The 19,775-nt window shown below is 39.1% G+C and overlaps 1 protein-coding gene across 1 annotated transcript in view; it reads right to left on the bottom strand.

Annotated features, from left to right (window-relative positions):
• PCNX2 (pecanex 2) overlaps nt 1-19,775 on the bottom strand; it is a 229,616-nt gene that overhangs the window by 183,331 nt on the left and 26,510 nt on the right. The window contains exons 7-9 of the mRNA XM_026649526.1: nt 13,650-13,797; nt 13,333-13,478; nt 11,925-12,018 (exon numbers count right to left, since the gene is read on the bottom strand). Coding sequence (XP_026505311.1) covers nt 11,925-12,018; nt 13,333-13,478; nt 13,650-13,797 — 388 coding nt within the window. The remainder of the gene's footprint in view (nt 1-11,924; nt 12,019-13,332; nt 13,479-13,649; nt 13,798-19,775) is intronic.

Below are 19,775 nucleotides of genomic sequence, written 5' to 3'. Positions count from 1 at the left end.
AGACAAGGAAAAAGCTGTGAAGTTTAGGAAGCGCTCTTTGCTCTTTTTCTATAAATTCACTAATTATGATTTTAAAAGGGACACTGTCAACTGAAAACCCATATTTTAAGATTCCTTAACAATATTACTGATAGCAACTTAGATTATTAAAACCAAAATAGTTTAAAATCCAGTTTGCATTTTGCTATCTGTACTACTTTGTTTACTTTCTGCATTTCTCTCAGCTAGGAAATAATATTAGTGAAATTAGATATCCTTTTTTAATAGCAATTTCACTTTCAGGTTCTCAGTGCAGCCATGTAAACAGAGTACTGAAGGGGAGTATTTATTTGTTTTAAAATCAACTGTTCCCATTAGAAGTTACAAAAAATCCTGAAAATATTTTAATTAGTCTTAAGTGTTGAGAAAATATTTTGCAACAATCTAAATCTTGATCCAAATTTGATTTGATATTGTTTCTTTAAAACAACATTATGTATTATGGGTGCAGTGGTAGCTGTAACACAGTTCAGGTTATGTTAGAGTTTCAATTTGACAGTGGAAAGAATGAGGAATATCTGGTCTGAGTTTTAATAAAATAAAAAATGGATAATAATCCTTGAATAATTAGATTTTTAGTTGTATGATTCAAAGTTCCACAGCTTATTATACATTTTCCAGAAAAATGGGGGAGGGGGAGGGGAAAGGTTTAAAATATTTTTCCTGGGAAGCATCTCACTTTTCTTTGTACTCCTCTTGCAAGAAATCGAAAACACTCTGGGATCTGCAACCTGTCATTTAGCCACATTGCTACTCCTCACGTCCTGATTACTAGAATATCAGTAATGCACCGGTGGTGTTTCTCTATAGAGCATTTTATATGTTTTTAGCCTTAATGGAAAATGTGTGTGTCAAGCTGAACCCACTGAATTGTAATGTGCCACAGCCAGAATATTGTCACTTCCCAGAAGGATAAAAAAAAAATGAGAGAGTGAAAGGAAAGAGGAAAAACCTTAACAGTGACCTCAGCAATGTTATGGCAAAATAACTTCCCAAATGCATGGAATGTGTGAAGGGCATGTGATTTTAAGGTTTTATTTCAGTTCTTCCATGACAAAAAAAAAAAAGGTAAAGCAACCTTGTTGATGATCTTCCAGACTAAGCACCAACAACTATATAGCTGTAGAGACTTTTGTTCCTACACAGGATTTTGCTGCCATCATGTGGCAATGGTGCCCTCACGGACTCATATATTACAGTCAAAAGATCCATTTCCCCTCTATGTTAAAAATGCAAGAATGGATGCTGCAGCAGCTGGAAATCTAGAAGAGATCGTAAATGGATATATGGTAACATGTTACAAATCCTCTTCCTCTTGTTTACAGAACGGATGCCAGAAAGATAGCAACAGAATTGTGTTGCATTTGTAAAGGGCGGTTCACCATTTGGTTTAGGAAAATCTATGACTTACAAATAAGGCTAGAATTCAAAGCAGCATGGAACTATAACTTTTAACCACAAAAAATAAATCAATGCTTAAACTTTCCTATAGAATTACATTTAAAAAGGACCCTGGAAGAACAAATCTATCTGAAATCATCAAATCCCAAAACTGGGTGGGTTTGGGTCGCCGAGTTTTCTCCTCTAATCCCCAAAGATCCCATTGTATGTTTATTGCATAGAGTTCAAAATCTGTGCAGTGGAGCAAATGCATACATTTGTCAAAGGGCAACATGTGTTTTTCACTAATAGTAAGAATCAGCAGCTTGTTACTATGGCTGGAGGCCGTCTCTGTCATTTGAGTCACCTTGTGGAGTGGAAAACAGAGCTGCTTTCGTGATATGGCATCTTTCAGTGCTGAACAACTTGCAAACAGTGGATGTTACTATTTCAACACAAGTTTGAAGTGCAAAGGTACATTTATAAGGTGTTTGGGGAATTTGCCAGAGGTAAAAACTATAAAGTATTCATGCACTTATCCAGAAGATGTATGTTGCTGCTAAGGTGTTCAGATAGATGCTTTCGTACAGTACAAAGCACTCAGCAGCTACTTTATTTATGGAAGTGAATGTGAATCAAATGAGACCCAGGCTGGAAACACTTGCATTTTACAGCCTTTAAAAGTTATGTTGGAAGGATATTTTAAATTAACTTTTTTCTTAGTAGTTGTTAGAAACTCTATTTTTGCTGCAGTTAGTTCTTTTTAGCCTAGGGTCCCTACTGCTGCTGAAGAAAGAACTGACTGTGAAAGCAAACAGACAAAACAAATTAAACCAGAGATTAGCGGAGTTCTCTTTCTGTTGGAATGAATTTCACATTAGAAGCTATCACAAGGCCTATTGGCAGCCTAGGGTTAGCGGCAGGCCTTCATCTAACAGCGTGAGCAAAGAGTCCCTTGCTTTCTTAATTTGAAATCAAGAATTGAATAAACCTGCACATTTTTCTGTTTATTTCTACAAGGGTCTTAAAATGATCACCCAAAGGTCACTTAGGGAGAAAGGATGGCCTTGGGGTGAAGACACTGGACATGGATTCAAGGGAGCTGAGTTAAGTTCACAGCTCTGCCTCATACTTCGGGCAAGTCACTTGCCTTCTCCAGGCTCCAATTTTCAATCTTCAGCTTGTACATTGTACCCCTTTCTCTGACCCTTTGTTGATTTAGATTGTAAGCTCCTCTAGGCAGGGACTGTCTCTTCCTGTTAGTTTGTACAGTGCCTAGCACAATGGGCACTGTTGAAGCCGCTAGCTGCTATTGTAATACAAATAATGATAATGAACTGTAAAAAAGTGTCCACCACTTAAGTCTATATTTGAACAAATGAATCAAACACTTTTGGACCAAAGAAGGTTGCATAATGATTAGCAACCATTTTTGAAGAACAAACCATTCTAAACAAATATCAGCTCTGTACCAATTGATATCAATGCATGTGTGTCATGAATCTGTCCTGCATGGATTCTGTTCCATTTGCAAGAGTTTAAATACTTCAGAAAGGAGACAGACTAAAGAATACAAGTTAGCTCACATCTCCCAAAGAAGAGTATTTGCTAACTGAACCTCTTACCTGAAACTGAAGAGCAAAATGCTTCCCTGATATAAATGGATGCAACTACAGATGACTTTGGTAGGAATCGCACCACTTCAAACAAAGATGTTCCAAAGCCGATAAGTAATATAAATTGTTTGGGCACACCTATACTTGGGTCTAAAATCTGTAAGTTAGCCCCTGAAACACTACAAGCAAAAACTGCACTTCTGAGAATGATGCTGGCTCATGTAATTTTGGGGCATATGACCTTGCATTGGCAGTCATTTCAAGGGATGTTGACAAATTACCCATTCCCACAGATCAAAGTGCAGTAGGCATTGTGGGGGTATGGTGACCAGATGTCCCGATTTTATAGGGACAGTCCCGATATTTGGGGCTTTTTCTTATATAGGCTCCTATTACCCACCACACCCTGTCCCGGATATTCACACTTGCAATCTGGTCACCCTATGTGGGGCTGGGGCAGAATACCATAGTATTTCATCACTAAGTAACATCTAATTAAATACTGTGTGAAAAACTGCAACATATCTTTTGCCAATACATCAGTCACTTAGGGTATGTCTAAACTGCAATTAAACCTGTGGCCAGCCCGTGCCAGCTGACTCGAGCTAAGGGGCTCAGGCTCAAGGCCTGTTTAATTGCAGTATAGACATTCGGGCTTGGGCTGGAGCCCGAGGTCTGGGACCCTGTGAGGGGGGTGGGCCTCAGAACCTGGGCTCCAGCCCAAGCTCAAACATTTACACTGCTGTTTTATAGCCCTGCAGCCCAAGCCCAAGTCAGCTGACCCAGGCCAGCCCTGGCCGTGCCACGGATCTTTTACTGCAGTGTAGACATGCCAGAAGATGTGAACACATTTAGGGTAAGATGTTGGGATACAAAAAAATCACTGTCTCATCATCACCACCAAAATCTATGGTAGAAAGCAGCCAAATTTCATAGTGCAAACATAACTGTGGTGCTAATAGATCTGCGAGCTGCTTCAAGCCCTTTAAAAATGCCATGGGAAGTTTGGATAGCTCATCCAGTAGTTTGGGAATATAGACAAGTACTAAAACTTTCACTAAAGATTTACCAAAAGCAGCAAAATAATTTTCAATGGCAAAGCAAACTGTGAGGGAAACTTGATGATAGATGTATATGTTTCAGAGATTATTCTGTGATTGCAGCCAAGTATTCTGTGTGTTCACATTTAGATATTGGATTTTATGTTCAAGATTTCTCCAAATACCATTATTTTAATATTAAACTTGTAATTTTACACTAGCACTAAAATTAGCAATACATTTTTCAGCATTAGCAGAAAAATCTAGACACACTATGAAAATACTCAACTTGGTTTTACATTGGTAACCTCAAGTTTATTTCAATTCACCTTTTTTTGTCTTTCTAAACATGGTGAAGTATTGAGGGGGGATGTGAACAGGCTTTTGAAGTCCATTACTTAATTCTAAAATGAACATCTCCCCAATAGGCCAGAGACAAACAAAGGGTAATCAAATATTCAACTTCTCCAGACTATAGGTTCAGACAGTGTGTCACATTGCCACTTGTAACTTGAAAAAAGTGCAGTAGTTTGCAGTAACCGAATTCAGTTTTTGATTGATGTGAAACCAGGAGGTATAATGTGTCCACATAGTAGTTAATCAATCTCTTGTGTTCTTAGTCATTTAAAAAGACAGAATCCTTAGAAGACAATATTTCAGACACACATTCTGGAATGCCATGTTACTAGAAGGTAATAAATATTGACACATTTTTATTTTTACATTAGAAGGCCAAGCTCTTAACAAGAATCCTAATGTGTAAATAGAGCACAGTTCAGACAAGCAATTAAATATGTTTCGGGGATATATTAGCTTGGTGCTGCAAGAATACGGAGCAGTTTACTACTGTATAATTCAGTAACTGACATTGAGCTAAACCTTCTGGCCCAATTCACTCTACTGCAGGGGATAGAACTCACTATTGATGCAAAATTAGTTATTGATACAATTATTATATTTATTATTGTAATTGTAGGTTGTTATGAGTTTGGTTTCACCTTTACTGAATTTAATGAAATATTTACAATTATTTTTATGCACATATGCTTGAGAATAGGATATCTGATGTGCTTATTAAAACTAGTTATTTAATTAAATAAAATATTCATGATAATTAAGGAAATTCCATGTAAATATCTGTTTTCTGTCAACCACTGACAGGCACCAAAAATGTCAAGGAAAACACCACCTCCTTAGCCATAAAACCATATTTATTACCTTATAAATGTGTTTTCACTGAATCTGGAATGCAGCTTTATAACTTCTATTTTGCTTTAATAGTCTATATTATTTTATTTTATACTATGTTTCTGAACATTATGTAATTGTTAGTTATTCTGATTTACTCCTTGTATAGAATATTTGACAGAAGTCTTCAACTGTAAATGTACTACAACTGGTATGTGGTAAATCAAGGAACCATTTGGTCAAAAGGCAAACGACCAAAAAGAGTGTCTTCTCAAACAACCAGACACCTCCCCATCGTACAAAACACCCGTTTGATACAGACATGAGCTTTATTTCAAAAAAACCTTTTAGAATATTTATGTTTTGGAAAGAAATATGGTTGTGTAAAAGAATGTGAGGATGCTCTTCAGTCAGAATATTTTAAAGATGAGTGATGCTTAGGATGTGTTATCAGAGTGGGCCTCTTTACCTCTCCTCTTTGCAAAGAGAAAAACTTTTCATTTTAAGCCCACACAAAGAATTCTAGAAATATCCTTACTGAAACTGATTTCTTTTATAAACACTCTAAAGTCTTCAAATTTTCAGAACATTTATGCTTGAAAGTGTTTGCAGAAGAAATTGGTTACTTCTAACTCATGTTTCCTCTTAACAGTGAAAACTTTTGTTGTCCCTCAAATGGTAAAGATAGGATAAGCTTCCTTTGAGATGTTTATTTGCAAATATTTTGCATCTAAATGCAAGCCCTAACTATATTAACTGCCTGATACCATTGTGATATGAACAGTTAGATGTTTTATGGACCAATATGTAAACCTACTAACTTGTTATAACTGGTTACTAACATTAGAAGCCATTAGTATAAAACACCTATCTAAGGCCTGGTCTACACTACGACTTTAATTCGGATTTAGCTGCGTTAATCCAAATTAACCCTTCACCCGTCCACACTACAGAGCCAGTTAATTCAAATTAAAGGGCGCTTTAAATCGATTTCTGTACTCCACCTCGACGAACGGAGTAGCGTCAAAATCGATTTTGTTAATTCGAATTAGGGTTAGTGTGGCCGCACACCACCGAATTAATGTGATTAAAATAAATGGGGTAGTGTGGCCGCACACCACCGAATTAATGTGGTTAAAAACCGAATTAATGTGCTTAGTGTGGCCGCGCACAATCGAATTTATACAACCTGTTTCCCAAATTCGAATTATCTAAATTCGGATTAATCCTGTAGTGTAGACATACCCTAAGTGGGAAATTAATCAGTTATCTGGCAATGTTTAAGGAATTCCTTTTCAAACTCAGGAAAACAGGAAGAACCAGTCCAAGGGTTGTTAAGAAGGAAAGACAATACATTATTTAAGTTTAAAGACTCTCTTTATGAATCATTTAAATTTAAAAGCACTATTAAAAAAAAACACAAGATTTTGATATAGAAAATAGGAGTGTTTGGACCAAACTTTAAACAGAATTTTGACTCCTATTAAACCCTGATGGAACTAATGAGATATCTCAAAACAAACTGAATAACAGAAAGAATTAAAATTCTAGCTTTAAAAATGTTTGGCAAATTTCCTGCCCCAAAGACAAAAGCAATATAACCATAAAATTGAAGAATGACAACCCTGTGGCATACGCATTAGCAGATTGCATATTCATGAGCTGAATATCCTACCAGACCACATCATGAAAGTGTTGAGCCAATGCAGGGTGACAGCGTCTGATATTTGAATCCAGCCAAGCCCCTGAAGGTGTGTTTTCCACCTTCAGAGAGTATGGAGAGAAAAGAGTACAAATTCCTTCTGACTGAGACATGCTCTCACATACTCTTTACACATTATTAATGCACTCTTATGCTCTCAGCTCAGCCCGCTCATCTCATCTCTACAAGCAAGTAAGCAGCAGAGGCAAGACTGATATGAACAACAACAAAAAAGAACACAGCATCAAGAAGAAGGAACCTTCCAGTCCAGTACTGCTTCTGTGACATGATGACATCATCAAGATTTCAGCATCATTGATGCTACCCTGGGACAACAGTAACAGGCTTTAAGAATGTAATTTATGAAATAGAACTGAAAGCCATTCTCATACGTGACATTCTTCTTTTGCATGCTTTATAAATCTGTTTTTGAAAGGACCACACAAAGGAACAAATCTAGCACTGCTCATAACCAACCAGCAGGTACAAAACACTCTAAAGGCTTTATCTAGAATCCAATTTGTGGTCGTGGGGTAACTTGAGTTAACCAGCATGACTGTAAAATGAGCCCTAGAGTAAAGAAGTGACTTGGAATAAATGGTTGTGGAGTGTCTAGATTAGCATTCACAATTGTGGTAATTAACCAATCGAGGTAACAAGTTATAACAGGAGCACAAAGCGATAAATAGCAGAATTGGTGCAGTGATTCTGGAGGAGGAAGTGGAAGGAAACACAGGTTATTGGGAATCATAGAATAGAATATCAGGGTTGGAAGTGACCTCAGGAGGTCATCTAGTCCAACCCCTTGCTCAAAGAAGGACCAATCCCCAACTAAATCATCCCAGCCAGGGCTTTGTCAAACCTGACCTTAAAAACCTCTAAGGAAGGAGATTCCACCACCTCCCTAGGTAACCCATTCCAGTGCTTCACCACCCTCCTAGTGAAATAGTGTTTCCTAATATCCAACCTAGACCTCCCCCACTGCAACTTGAAACCATTACTCCTTGTTCTATCATCTGCTACCACTGAGAACAGTCTAGATCCATCCTCTTTGGAACCCCCTTTCAGGTAGTTGAAAGCAGCTATCAAATCCCCCCTCATTCTTCTCTTCTGCAGACTAAATAATCCCAGTTCCCTCAACCTCTCCTCATAAGTCATGTGCTCCAGCCCCCTAATCATTTTCATTGCCCTCCGCTGGATTCTCTCCAATTTATCCACATCCTTCTTGTAGTGTGGGGCCCAAAACAGGACACAGTACTCTAGATGAGGCCTCACCAATGCCGAATAGAGGGGAATAATCACGTCCCTCAATCTGCTGGCAATGCTCCTACTTATGCAGCCCAAAATGCTGTTAGCCTTCTTGGCAACAAGGGCACACTGTTGACTCATATCCAGCTTCTCGTCCACTGTAACCCCTAGGTCCTTTTCTGCAGAACTGCTGCCTAGCCACTCGGTCCTTAGTCTGTAGCAGGGCATGGGATTCTTTCGTCCTAAGTGCAGGACTCTGCACTTGTCCTTGTTGAACCTCATCAGATTTCTTTTGGCCCAATCCTCTAATTTATCTACTTCTCTCTGTATCCTATCCTTACCCTCCAGCATATCTACCACTCCTCCCAGTTTAGTGTCATCTGCAAACTTGCTGAGGGTGCAATCCACGCCATCCTCCAGATCATTAATGAAGATATTGAACAAAACTGGCCCCAGGAACGACCCTTGGGGCACTCCGCTTGATACCGGCTGCGAACTAGAAATGGAGCCATTGATCACTACCCGTTGAGCCCAATGTTCTAGCCAGCTTTCTATCCACCTTATAGTCCATTCATCCAGCCCATACTTCTTTAACTTGCTGGCAAGAATACTGTGGGAGACGGTATCAAAAGCTTTGCTAAAGTCAAGGAATAACACGTCCACTGCTTTCCCCTCATCCACAGAGCCAGTTATCTCGTCATAAAAGGCAATTAGGTTAGTCAGGCATGACTTGTCCTTGGTGAATCCATGCTGACTGTTCCTGATCACTTTCCTCTCCTCTAAGTGCTTCTAAATGGATTCCTTGAGGACCTGGCTCCATGATTTTTCCAGGGACTGAGGTGAGGCTGACTGGCCTGTAGTTCCCCGGATCTTCCTTATTCCCTTTTTAAAAGATGGGCACTACATTAGCCTTTTTCCAGTCATCCGGGACCTCCCCCGATCGCCATGAGTTTTCAAAGATAATGGCCAATGGCTCTGCGATCACATCAGCCAACTCCTTTAGCACCCTTGGATGCAGTGCATCCGGCCCCATGGACTTGTGCTCGTCCAGCTTTTCTAAATAGTCCTGAACCACTTCTTTCTCCACAGAGGGCTGGTCACCTCCTCCCCATACTGTGCTGCCCAGTGCAGTAGTCTGGGAGCTGACCTTGTTCGTAAGATAGAGACAAAAAAAGCATTCAGTACATTAGCTTTTTCCACATCCTCTGTCACTAGGTTGCCTCCCTCATTCAGTAAGGGGCCCACACTTTCCTTGACCTTCTTCTTGTTGCTAACATACCTGAAGAAACCCTTCTTGTTACTCTTAACATCCCTTGCTAGCTGCAACTCCAAGTGTGATTTGGCCTTCTTGTTTTCGCTCCTGCATGCCTGAGCAATATTTTTATTCTTTTCCCTGGTCATTTGTCCAATCTTCCACTTCTTGTAAGCTTCTTTTTTGTGTTTAAGATCAGCAAGGATTTCACTGTTAAGCCAAGCTGGTCGCCTGCCATATTTGCTATTCTTTCTACATATCAGGATGGTTTGTTCCTGCAACCCCAATAAGGATTCTTTAAAATACAGCCAACTCTCCTGGACTCCTTTCCCCTTCATGTTATTCTCCCAGGGGATCCTGCCCATCAGTTCCCTGAGGGAATCAAAGTCTGCTTTTCTGAAGTCTAGGGTCCGTATTCTGCTGCTCTCCTGTCTTCCTTGTGTCAGGATCCTGAACTTGACCATCTTATGGTCACTGCCTCCCAGGTTCCCATCCACTTTTGCTTCCCCTACTAATTCTTCCCTGTTTCTGAGCAGCAGGTCAAGAAGAGCTCTGCCCCTAGTTGGTTCCTCCAGCACTTGCACCAGGAAATTATCCCCTACACTTTCCAAAAACTTCCTGGATTGTCTGTGCACTGCCGTATTGCTCTCCCAACAGATATTGGGGTGACTGAAGTCCCCCATGGGAACCAGGGCCTGTGATCTAGTAACTTCTGTTAGTTGCCTGAAGAAAGCCTCATCCACCTCATCCCCCTGGTCTATAGCAGACTCCCACCACGGCATCACCCTTGTTGCTCACACTTCTAAACTTAATCCAGAGACTCTCAGGTTTTTCTGCAGTTTCATACTGGAGCTCTGAGCAGTCATACTGGGAGATGTGGGAGTCCACATCTCTTGTGCATGCCAGAATAGTTCTCTGCTGGGATTATTCTACCCCAGCACCTGGAGATCTCTTGGGACGTAGGTAGGATCAGTGGATTCACAACTACACAGGCTCAACAGCCCAGCCCCTCCCTTTTAATGCAGACTTCAATAGCCACAGACTACGATAGCTCTGAAGCTGTAGGAGCAGTCCCAGAATGGCTACACTGCTATACTGTAGACTGGGGATAAGGAAGAGTTAAAAGTCCCTTGACTACAGAAGTCCTAGTGTATAGTCTGCTCTCAACTCAAGCTCCAGCTATTTGGCCTCAGGTTCTCCCTCTTTATTTTCAATGAGCTTTTCATTAGTCCACAAAAAATAACTTTGGGACAGTTGAAAGTAAAAGGGCAGTTGCAGGGCTAGTGGGCTCTCTCACCATCCCATGAAAAACAATGCCATGCCCAAGTAACTTTCAGGTCCTTCCTGCTGGGCACAGTTTATCAACTCAGATACAGAACTTAAGCAAAACATCACAACAAAGCACGGACTACAGTTTCCAGAGGCTTTCTCCCCTTGCCTCTGTCAGTGCTGAGAAGAGGACACGCCTTCCCTTTAATCCCTCCTGCTTCAGGGCCTACTGCAGGCACCCATGTCCCTCCTGCAGCTCTCTCAGCTCTCTATAGAAAACACCTGACATCCTCCCGGCTGAGTCTGAAAAGGGCTGCTGGTACCAGGACCTTAAAGGGACAGATCATCCTGTTACAACATTACACTAAGCTAACACTGTTCCTAGCACAGCAACACAGGCATCTTTGCAAAGTCTCCTCTGAATGCCCAACGTCGCATTCATTTTTAAAACAAGTTTTAGAACAATAGTTATGCCTCATGACCCATGACCCTTCTCCCTCAGTCTGGTCCTGAAGTTCTCCGGGTGCTGTTCAACAGGACATATAAAAACATTTGAATATTATCATAAAACCACCTTTGTGACCTTTATACAAAAATCCCAAACCATGGCGCATAACAGATAAAGGGATGGGAGAACACTGGGAAGCGGGAGTAATCAACACGGGTCATTCTAAAAACAATTTGAGAAAAAAAAACATTGTTTAGGTGCTGTTCTGAAGTGGCATGATGGCCACTCTGTATTTCAGACAATGAGGAGGGGTCATATCCTAGAGCCTGCAAAAGCATGCTCACTTGCTGACATAATACATGAGGGTGAGATCCATAAAAGGCCGGTAGGCAAGGCCAGATAAGCAATAGGACAAAGCTGAAAGTTCAGACCTACCCCAATATGTTTTAATTACAGCCCCAAAGACAGCTCTAAATATAAAGTAGCTATTACTGGCTGATAAGAAAAACACACCATAGCGGGTATTTTCCTTTTCCTTATAGATATCCTTACAACATGGTCGCTTCCCCTCCCCCCTTTAGATAAAATAAAATAAAAAAAACTGCATGCCTTGACATCGCTAAAACAGATTAGCACATTTCTTACTCGTCACATGTCTCTTCATGCTGGAGGCTACAAAGAATCAGCTTTGTAGCCTCCAGCACTGAAAAGTCTAAATGTCTAAAAATAAGAATTTACTTACTGAGCATTAGAAATACAATCATAATTTGATGTCTGATATCGAGTATTTCCTTCCTTCTGACTGCCAGCCTTTAAATAGCAGGATCTAATTTCCCCTTTAAAAACATAAAAGTATCAGTTAAGCGATGTAAATTATTTGTTTACACCTACAATTTAGTAGCAATCTGGTTTTCTCAGTCAAAAAAAAGTATCTGTAAACCAAATGTTCTAACTGCTTCTTTATATTTGTGATTGGCAGTGTGGACGTGTTTTAAAACATCATAGAACAAATACGTTAAAATAAACACTGGAAAACCGGAGACAAAGCCACAAAAATACAGATATTAAGGGCAAAATTCTATTCCCTGTTGTAAGAGCAGAGTAAGAGAGCTCTGTGCAAATGAAGAAATGGACTCCTGCCCCAATCTAAACATAGGGGGGCCTGATCTGACAGTACCTTAAATACTGTGTAGCCATTCATAGGTGTGCAAGGTAACTGTAAAACATTACCAGAAGTATAAAAGGGTAAAGCATTCTGATTTGTTCATGTTTGCAGAAGTGTAGATGACATGTACATGGCAGTGGAGAATTAGGTGAAAGGTGGGTAGCCACGGTCTACTGCTTGTCCCATCCCCACCGCCTACCTAACATACACACAGGGCAGTGATCCTCCAGTGAATAAGCACACTACTCCCCTGACCTGTCCACAGCTGCCCTCCTATGCACATGCAGAACAAGGGTCCACAGCATGCAAGAGGATGCAGTGGTGCTACACAGGAGTGGAAGGGGAGAGGACAGGATCCCAGGAGCCATGAAACCCAGCTACATGGGAGCTTCTTTTGTGCTTCTTGGAAGGGCGATTTGATGTGAGCCTAAGTGACTTGTGGATCTGCTACTACAGAAATGCACTTGGCCAGTACCCCACAAGGCAGATGGCATTGGAACACAACAGCCACTAGAACTATTTCAGCCCAAAGCCTAGAGTAGCTGTGGAGTGGCCCTGCTGCTCGGTGTGGCCTGTAGTCCCCAGGGAGTTCCCTGCACCAAAGTCAGGTACTGATGGGGAAAGGAGTCCATTCAATATCCTGGAGCGGGTAGCAGACCACCATTCTGAATGAAGGCAGCCCCAATATGATGGGAGATGGCTGCCATCTAAACCATCACCTATTCACACTCAGCTTAAAGATCTGACAGCAAGGGATGGGAACCTTTTGGCCAAGCACATTGGCGCAATTCCCTACTCAGACAAGAAGTTCTATGGGATCTTCAGCATCCACAAAAAACACACTAGACATGTCTTTTAAGGTATCATCAGAAAAATACACTCAACTCCACAGTGAATGTCAGACAAATACAGGTCTGAGATAACTTCTGAGTTTTCTTTAGAAATCTCTCCTCATGGTTTAATAGTTACAGCTGCGTAAACTTACCATGCTCATCTATGAACACATGCATCGCATCCACAGATATTTCATCTTGCATTGAAGCCTCAGGTCCACTTATAACTTGCAAGACAGAACTATCTTGCTGGGAAGTTACCCGGTAGATTATCTGCCTTTGCCTGTTGCCCTGGTAACTTGACACAAAAATGTTTCAAAACTACTATGAGGAACTTTTTTCTTGTTCTCAATAAAACAGAGAGAGAGAGAGGTTAATTAAAAGTTTACGTCAATTCTACTCAATATAACAGAACAGCTCGCATCATCATGCTTTTGAAGTACAAAAAATATAAAGTAACTGCCCTTACTGTGCTGTAAATTGGGCAGGCTCTGGTAGCACTGGACTAGCACTAGCCCAATCTTGACTTTGTACATCTGATCTTTCCTGTTTAGAAACATGCTTGTAGTGCTTTTCTGTTTCCAGCATTTCTTCTTTTCTCTCGGTTGTATGGCTATCTGAAAGATACGCGAATAAAGAAGGGAGACGTTCTACACAGATCACTGTAAAGAGTTCTGTTCATTTACTTCAGAACAAGAGCATTTTTAAGGGGAAGTTGTCCAAAGACGCAGTGCTCAATTGGCCTCCATTGGTGAAAAACAAATTAGTTAGGGTGAATAGAGTAAACTGCTTAGAGGAGGATTATTGAGTTGTTTTTTGGCACAAGTTACCTTGTGTTGTGCTTCTATGTAGCCTGAACCTCCCTGAACTGGAAATCTCTTAATTTCCAGACCATTATGTGTAGGACATTTTTTAAAAGGGCCCATTTTTTGAAAATATGGCAGAAGTGTCAAAAGAATTTAGAAAATCAAAGTTTTTACTCCTTATTCAAACAGTCCCATTTGAAAATAAATCTGTGCATTTCCTGTTTAACTAGTGATTTAAATTGCACTTTAAGCACAAAATCTCACCCTAGTTTAACTATGCACCTGATACAGTGTTCCATAATCTCATAACTATACTCCAACAGGGGACAAGAGGCTGCAGAAGCCTAATTAAATCCATTTTCCCTAGGGAGTTATGGTTGTTCAAGGATTAAGAATAACTGATAGCCAACAAAAAGGTTATATTAATCTAATTGGTCCCACACTGCCTAATGCTGGCTCGAGGGCTGAAACAATTAACAAGATTTTTTGTTTGATGATTTAATGGCTTGAAGGGGGAAAAAAGTCTCACTCTTTTCCATTCCAGGTCTCAAGTCTTTCAATTCTCTTTCCCCTGAAGTGGTGAAGATTAATAATAAATAAAAATGAATGGCAATTCTTAGTGCTCCTAGCACTAGAAAAATATGCCAGGAGGGTCTGCAATGGGATTTTAGTACAATGATTCCTGCTGATTTCTCTCCACGGAAGTTACTTGTACTTTCAACTTTTGAATGGAGGTAACATATGGGGGGGAAATGGTTCTTCAGTCTCTGCCAATTAATAAACATTAATCTGATGACTCATAAATGTCAGCTCAATTTATCCTCTAAATTTTGGTAGTCTAGTTAACATTAAAATCTTCATCTTTTTTCCTCCCCACATCTCTTCTGCGTGTTAAGAATCCCCCTTTGTCAATGATGTAATTTACAAATGCAGAAAGTATTACCGATTTTTGCAAAAACTAACAAATGCATTTACAGTCTGGATTGAAAATCATTATTGTTTACAAACTGACTTCTAGCAAAAAATTCTCATGATCTGTTTTTAAATGTTGCACCCTGGAGCTAGTTCAGTCAATAATGCAATATTCACATGTAATTTGTCAACTAATCTACATTTTGTTTTTCATGGTTTTCATTGAGCAAACTGCTAAACTTTAAACAAAGTTTAAACAAATATTATCTGTCAGATGAGAAACAAGAGGATGCCAAAATTCAAAAATAAAAATGACTGATAAAAAAAAAACATAAAAAGGCAACAGACAATCTAGTAGAGTTTACATTTCAGTAAGTACTTGCTTACCTGGAAATGTACTTCCTCTGACTCAAATCCACTAGGATGGAGCTGCTGAGATTTATTGCTAAGTCAAGCTCAGGAAAAAAATTCTCATCACTTGTGCAGAGATAACTAAGGCCTGGTCTGCACAGTTTTTATGCCCATATAACTATTTCAGTTAAGAGTGTGACATTTTACCTGTATACGTATAGGGGTTTAACCCTCTAGTGTGGATGCAGATATACACATTCCTTACACTGGTATAGCTTATTCCCCTTCCCTTTGGGAATAACCTATGCCTCTGTAAGCACTATTATACTAGTATAACTGCATCCACACTAGAGGGTTTGTACAGCTTTAACTACACCAGTATAGTTAAACTGGTACAATTTTTGCATATAGACAATTCAGCTGTCTGACACAATGTGATTGTCTCAATATTTTGTCTGTTGTCTTATTGTCTTGGCTAATTTTAAATGAAATCTATTGCTGCTGTGAGCAGCTAAAATATTTCTCTGAATTCTGCTTTTTCCATTTTAGTATGTTGTGCCAGGGTTTCTTCTGTTTATGCTCCATCTGCCCCTAGCCCAGTCTTATAGGTTTAGTTTTGTCCTCATTTGAATGCAAACTGAAATGCCACTGCTCCTATACATTTTCATTTTGTTTTGTTTCATTGACGGTTTTTAAAATAAAATGGAAGTAAAATTCAAATAAAAAAATCATTTCAAATAAAAAAAAATCAAATCATTTCAATATTTTCAGTTTTTTTGAGGGGGAGCAGTTTGAACAGAAATGTTTTGGCAAAGTCATTATGAATTCATGAATCTGCATTTTTTGGCAAAAAAAAGTTTAGTCTGAAAAAATTTGCCTAGCTCTACTAATAATATGTTTTAAATTTAAGCAACAATTCTAATACCTAAATAATATTAAGACTAAAGCCCATCTGATTTGTAATCTGTATCTTATCTTACAGACTTGCATTTGTCTATTCTGGGTCTCATATATTCTGTAATTCCTCTGATGCAGAATCTATTCCTTTCAGGAGAATTGCACTCTGGAATATAAACTTTCATTTAAAAAATGAGACCTTTCTAGCCCATATGGTTTCAAAGATAATTTTGTAAATGTAAGGCCATCTTAAAACCAGTGCAGTGTCGACTGTACACAGCAGAAAATAATAGTTCTGAGATATGTGTGAAATGTTCAGAGTGTACACTCTGAGGCCTAAAGATAACATTTTAATTGACAATAGTCTTAATTATTTCACTGTTGATCATTTCAGTAGAAATGTCTAGCTAATATGCTTTTCCCGCAATCCCAAACTGCCTTGAAAGGTGCAAAAAAAGACATTTAAAAAATGTATGTGAGGCTGAGGCAGAATATCTTCCACAGAAGAATCCCGGGATCTTGCTGCAGAATTTTGGTCCAACTTTCTGAGGAGTACATGAGATCTTAAGTCTGGTCCTCTAGTAATGCTGCAAGGTGCGCAGTGTGACAGTGTACAAAAACACATTTTGTTCCTGCTAGCGGGGAGCAACTTATCTGCATCATGTCCTGGGGTGAAATCCTGGCTCCACTGACGTCAATGGCAAAACTCCACTAAAGTTAATGGCAAGACATTAAATAGGGGCAGAATTTCACCCTATAGTGTGCTTTATTGAATATATGTGTATGCAGGGGCTGCGGGGCCCTGGCATTTAAAGTGGCAGGGCATAGATCAGCTCATTCTGCCTGGCCCTCCTCTTCCCCTTTCAGGAGCCCTCTCTCCCTCAGCAGTAGCTTGACCCCCCCAGGTCCATGAGACTTATGTCCACCACATTTTTTTAATCACTAGGCTTCTGTATGAGATCAAAGCACTGAAATAATATAGTTGGTGATTAGGGTAGCTTGGTGAACCTGACATCCATATGTATAATGGCAATTTTAAGGTTTTAGATCTGATTTTTCTTTAGTTTTTCCTCTAGAGACCCAGATATGCTTACCTCTTCAAAGTTGCCATCCCTAAGCATAAGTTTAAAATCAACAGAGGCAGGATTGTCTTTGTGGCGAGTACCTTTTGCAAACCTCAGACAAAAGAGTCTTCAAAAGTAAAAGAGATTCAGGGCAGTCTGCACTACCACTTAATTCAATCTAATTTATGTCACTCAGGAGTGTGAAAAAAGACACCCCTATGAGCGACGCAAGTTACAGCGACCTAGGCATTGTCCACACCGGTGGTACGTCGGTGGGAAATGCTCTCCTGCCAACATAGCTTCTGCCTCTCGCAGTGTGGAGTAATTATGCTGATGGGAGAGCGCTCTCCCATTGGCATAGAGTGTTTTCACCAGACGCACTACAGTGGCGCAGCTGCATCAGTGCAGCTGTGCTGATGTAGCACTTCTAGTGTAGACCTGCCCTCAGTCACGATGGTGAATAAGTTTGTAAAAACACTTAGCTCATAAACCAGTAAATCTCCAAGTGCTTTACAAAGAAGGTCAGAATCATTACCATATTTTATCAATGGAGAAACTGAAGCACACAGAGATGTGACTTGCCCAAGATCACCCAGCAGATCAGTGGCAGAGCTAAGAATATAACTCAGATTTCCAGAGTCCCAGTCGAGTGCTCTGTTCACTAAACTTGACTGGCAATCTAGAACACATGATGAATATCTCCAAGTTAGCTCCCAATTTCCTCACAGGCATCAGCAAGAGTTGCCATCATATTTTGAACTTAAATATTAAAATCTGAAAATGTCTTTAAAATAATTACAATTTTTTCTAACACCAGGATAATTTTTTGAGACCCAGAAGAACAAAGTCAACATTGTGGTTTGTGCACTGCACTACATGATGAGTAGAGTTAGTCAAATTTCTGTTTTGTGGTAAATGTTGACCTTTAAAAATTTGATTGGAATGAAAGCAAATATTTTCAATATTTTCCATGTGATGGAATTTCTGAAAATTTTCAGATTTGGAAAATTTTGTTTTGGAATTTCAAAATTTCATTCAAATTTTATTTTATGGGGCAGTTATATTATTTTTATTATTTTGTTTCATAACTTAGTGACTAAGTATCAAACTGTTTCACTAAAACATAAACTGGAGACACTGCTCTAGAAAATAACTGTCGCAATCAGTACTAAATAGCACTTACCCTTAATAATGTTAAAAATAAAATGAAAATAATACAACGTTGCAACTACAATTTTATGTCTTATTATAACACATCAGTAGCAGTGCATAATATTCACTGATGTTTCATGAAAAGAGGTAAAATAATAATATAAAAATGATAAAACATAATAATTCTTTTTTTTTTTAATTTTTCCAACACAACTATTTTCCTAAATGAAAATGTTTTCCATTTCTATTCCAAACTATTTTCCCCCACAGGAATTTTAGTCAAAAGCAATATAATTTTACAAAAAACTTCAGTTTCACTGAAACAGCTTTTTCCAAACTGTTGGAAAACTTTTGACGTTTTCCAACCTGTTCTAAGGATGAGAACATTTTTTTTAAATTTGCTTCTACACCATCTAAATTCAGGCAAAACAGTTCTTTTTTGTGTTCTTCTGTCTTAGTTCCCACCATTCCTACAGCTGTTCTTGTTCCCTGTGTGATATACCATCAAACGTGTTAGAAGACAGAATACAAATGCTTCCATCCTGCAAAAATTTGACGTACACCAAGTTCACCAACTCTTACTCAGCTACAGACTTGTCAGAGGAGCCATCAGCAAGTACAGTAATAAACCTAATTTTCTATATGCATTTCTGAGATGCGTTCCTAGGACACTTTTCAGTTGCCTCTATAAAGCCTTTCCCTGTAGAGGTATCAAGAGTTTGATCCAAGATTAAAGCCACTATTGGCTAAGAGCTTCTTGTAGACAAACAGATACATTTTCTGCTCCTACGCATTTAACATGAGCAGAAGTGTGGGCATGCACATATAAGGAATCAGATCTAGAGCTCTTACACCCACTTACAAGAGGACTTTCCCAATAAAAAAACTTCTCATGCTTTCTGCAAATTACACAAAACATGTAATCTTTCTTTCAAGAAAATCCTGAATATTTAGCTTTCCAGGATTTCTGGAAACCGCATATACATTCGTATATGTCCAAGTTAATCACATTCCTTAACCTATTCCTCTGTGCCATGTTCTTCATGTTCATTGAGCCAGGGGCTTCAGTATTATTCTTTGCCAATTAGGGTGAGTTTTGTTGTTGTTTTTTGTTTAAACCTAAAAAAACACCAGTCAAGTGGCTTGACTTGTTCCAGACATTTTTCTCATATACAAAAAAACAACTACTTCTCTGTGTGTATAATTTTTATTCAAATATGTTTTAAAATATATTGTATACATTGCAAATTAGCTCTTCCTGCTTGGCCCAGGAAGTATAACTAGTAATTGCAAGACTAACAAATTAGAAAGAGGCCATCTCATTCCTAAAATCAAATTGTGTTTTGCAGAAGAAGCAAATAATCAGATTATAATGTATAGTTTAGATAATTTTAGTACACAGCATACTCTTGC

Source organism: Terrapene carolina, unplaced genomic scaffold, assembly GCF_002925995.2.
Source record: "Terrapene carolina triunguis isolate 2854851 unplaced genomic scaffold, T_m_triunguis-2.0 Scaffold85, whole genome shotgun sequence".
Taxonomy (NCBI): domain Eukaryota; kingdom Metazoa; phylum Chordata; order Testudines; family Emydidae; genus Terrapene; species Terrapene triunguis.
The sequence above is the reverse complement of the archived record's forward strand: the minus strand, read 5'-3'. Positions and strand labels throughout refer to the sequence as shown.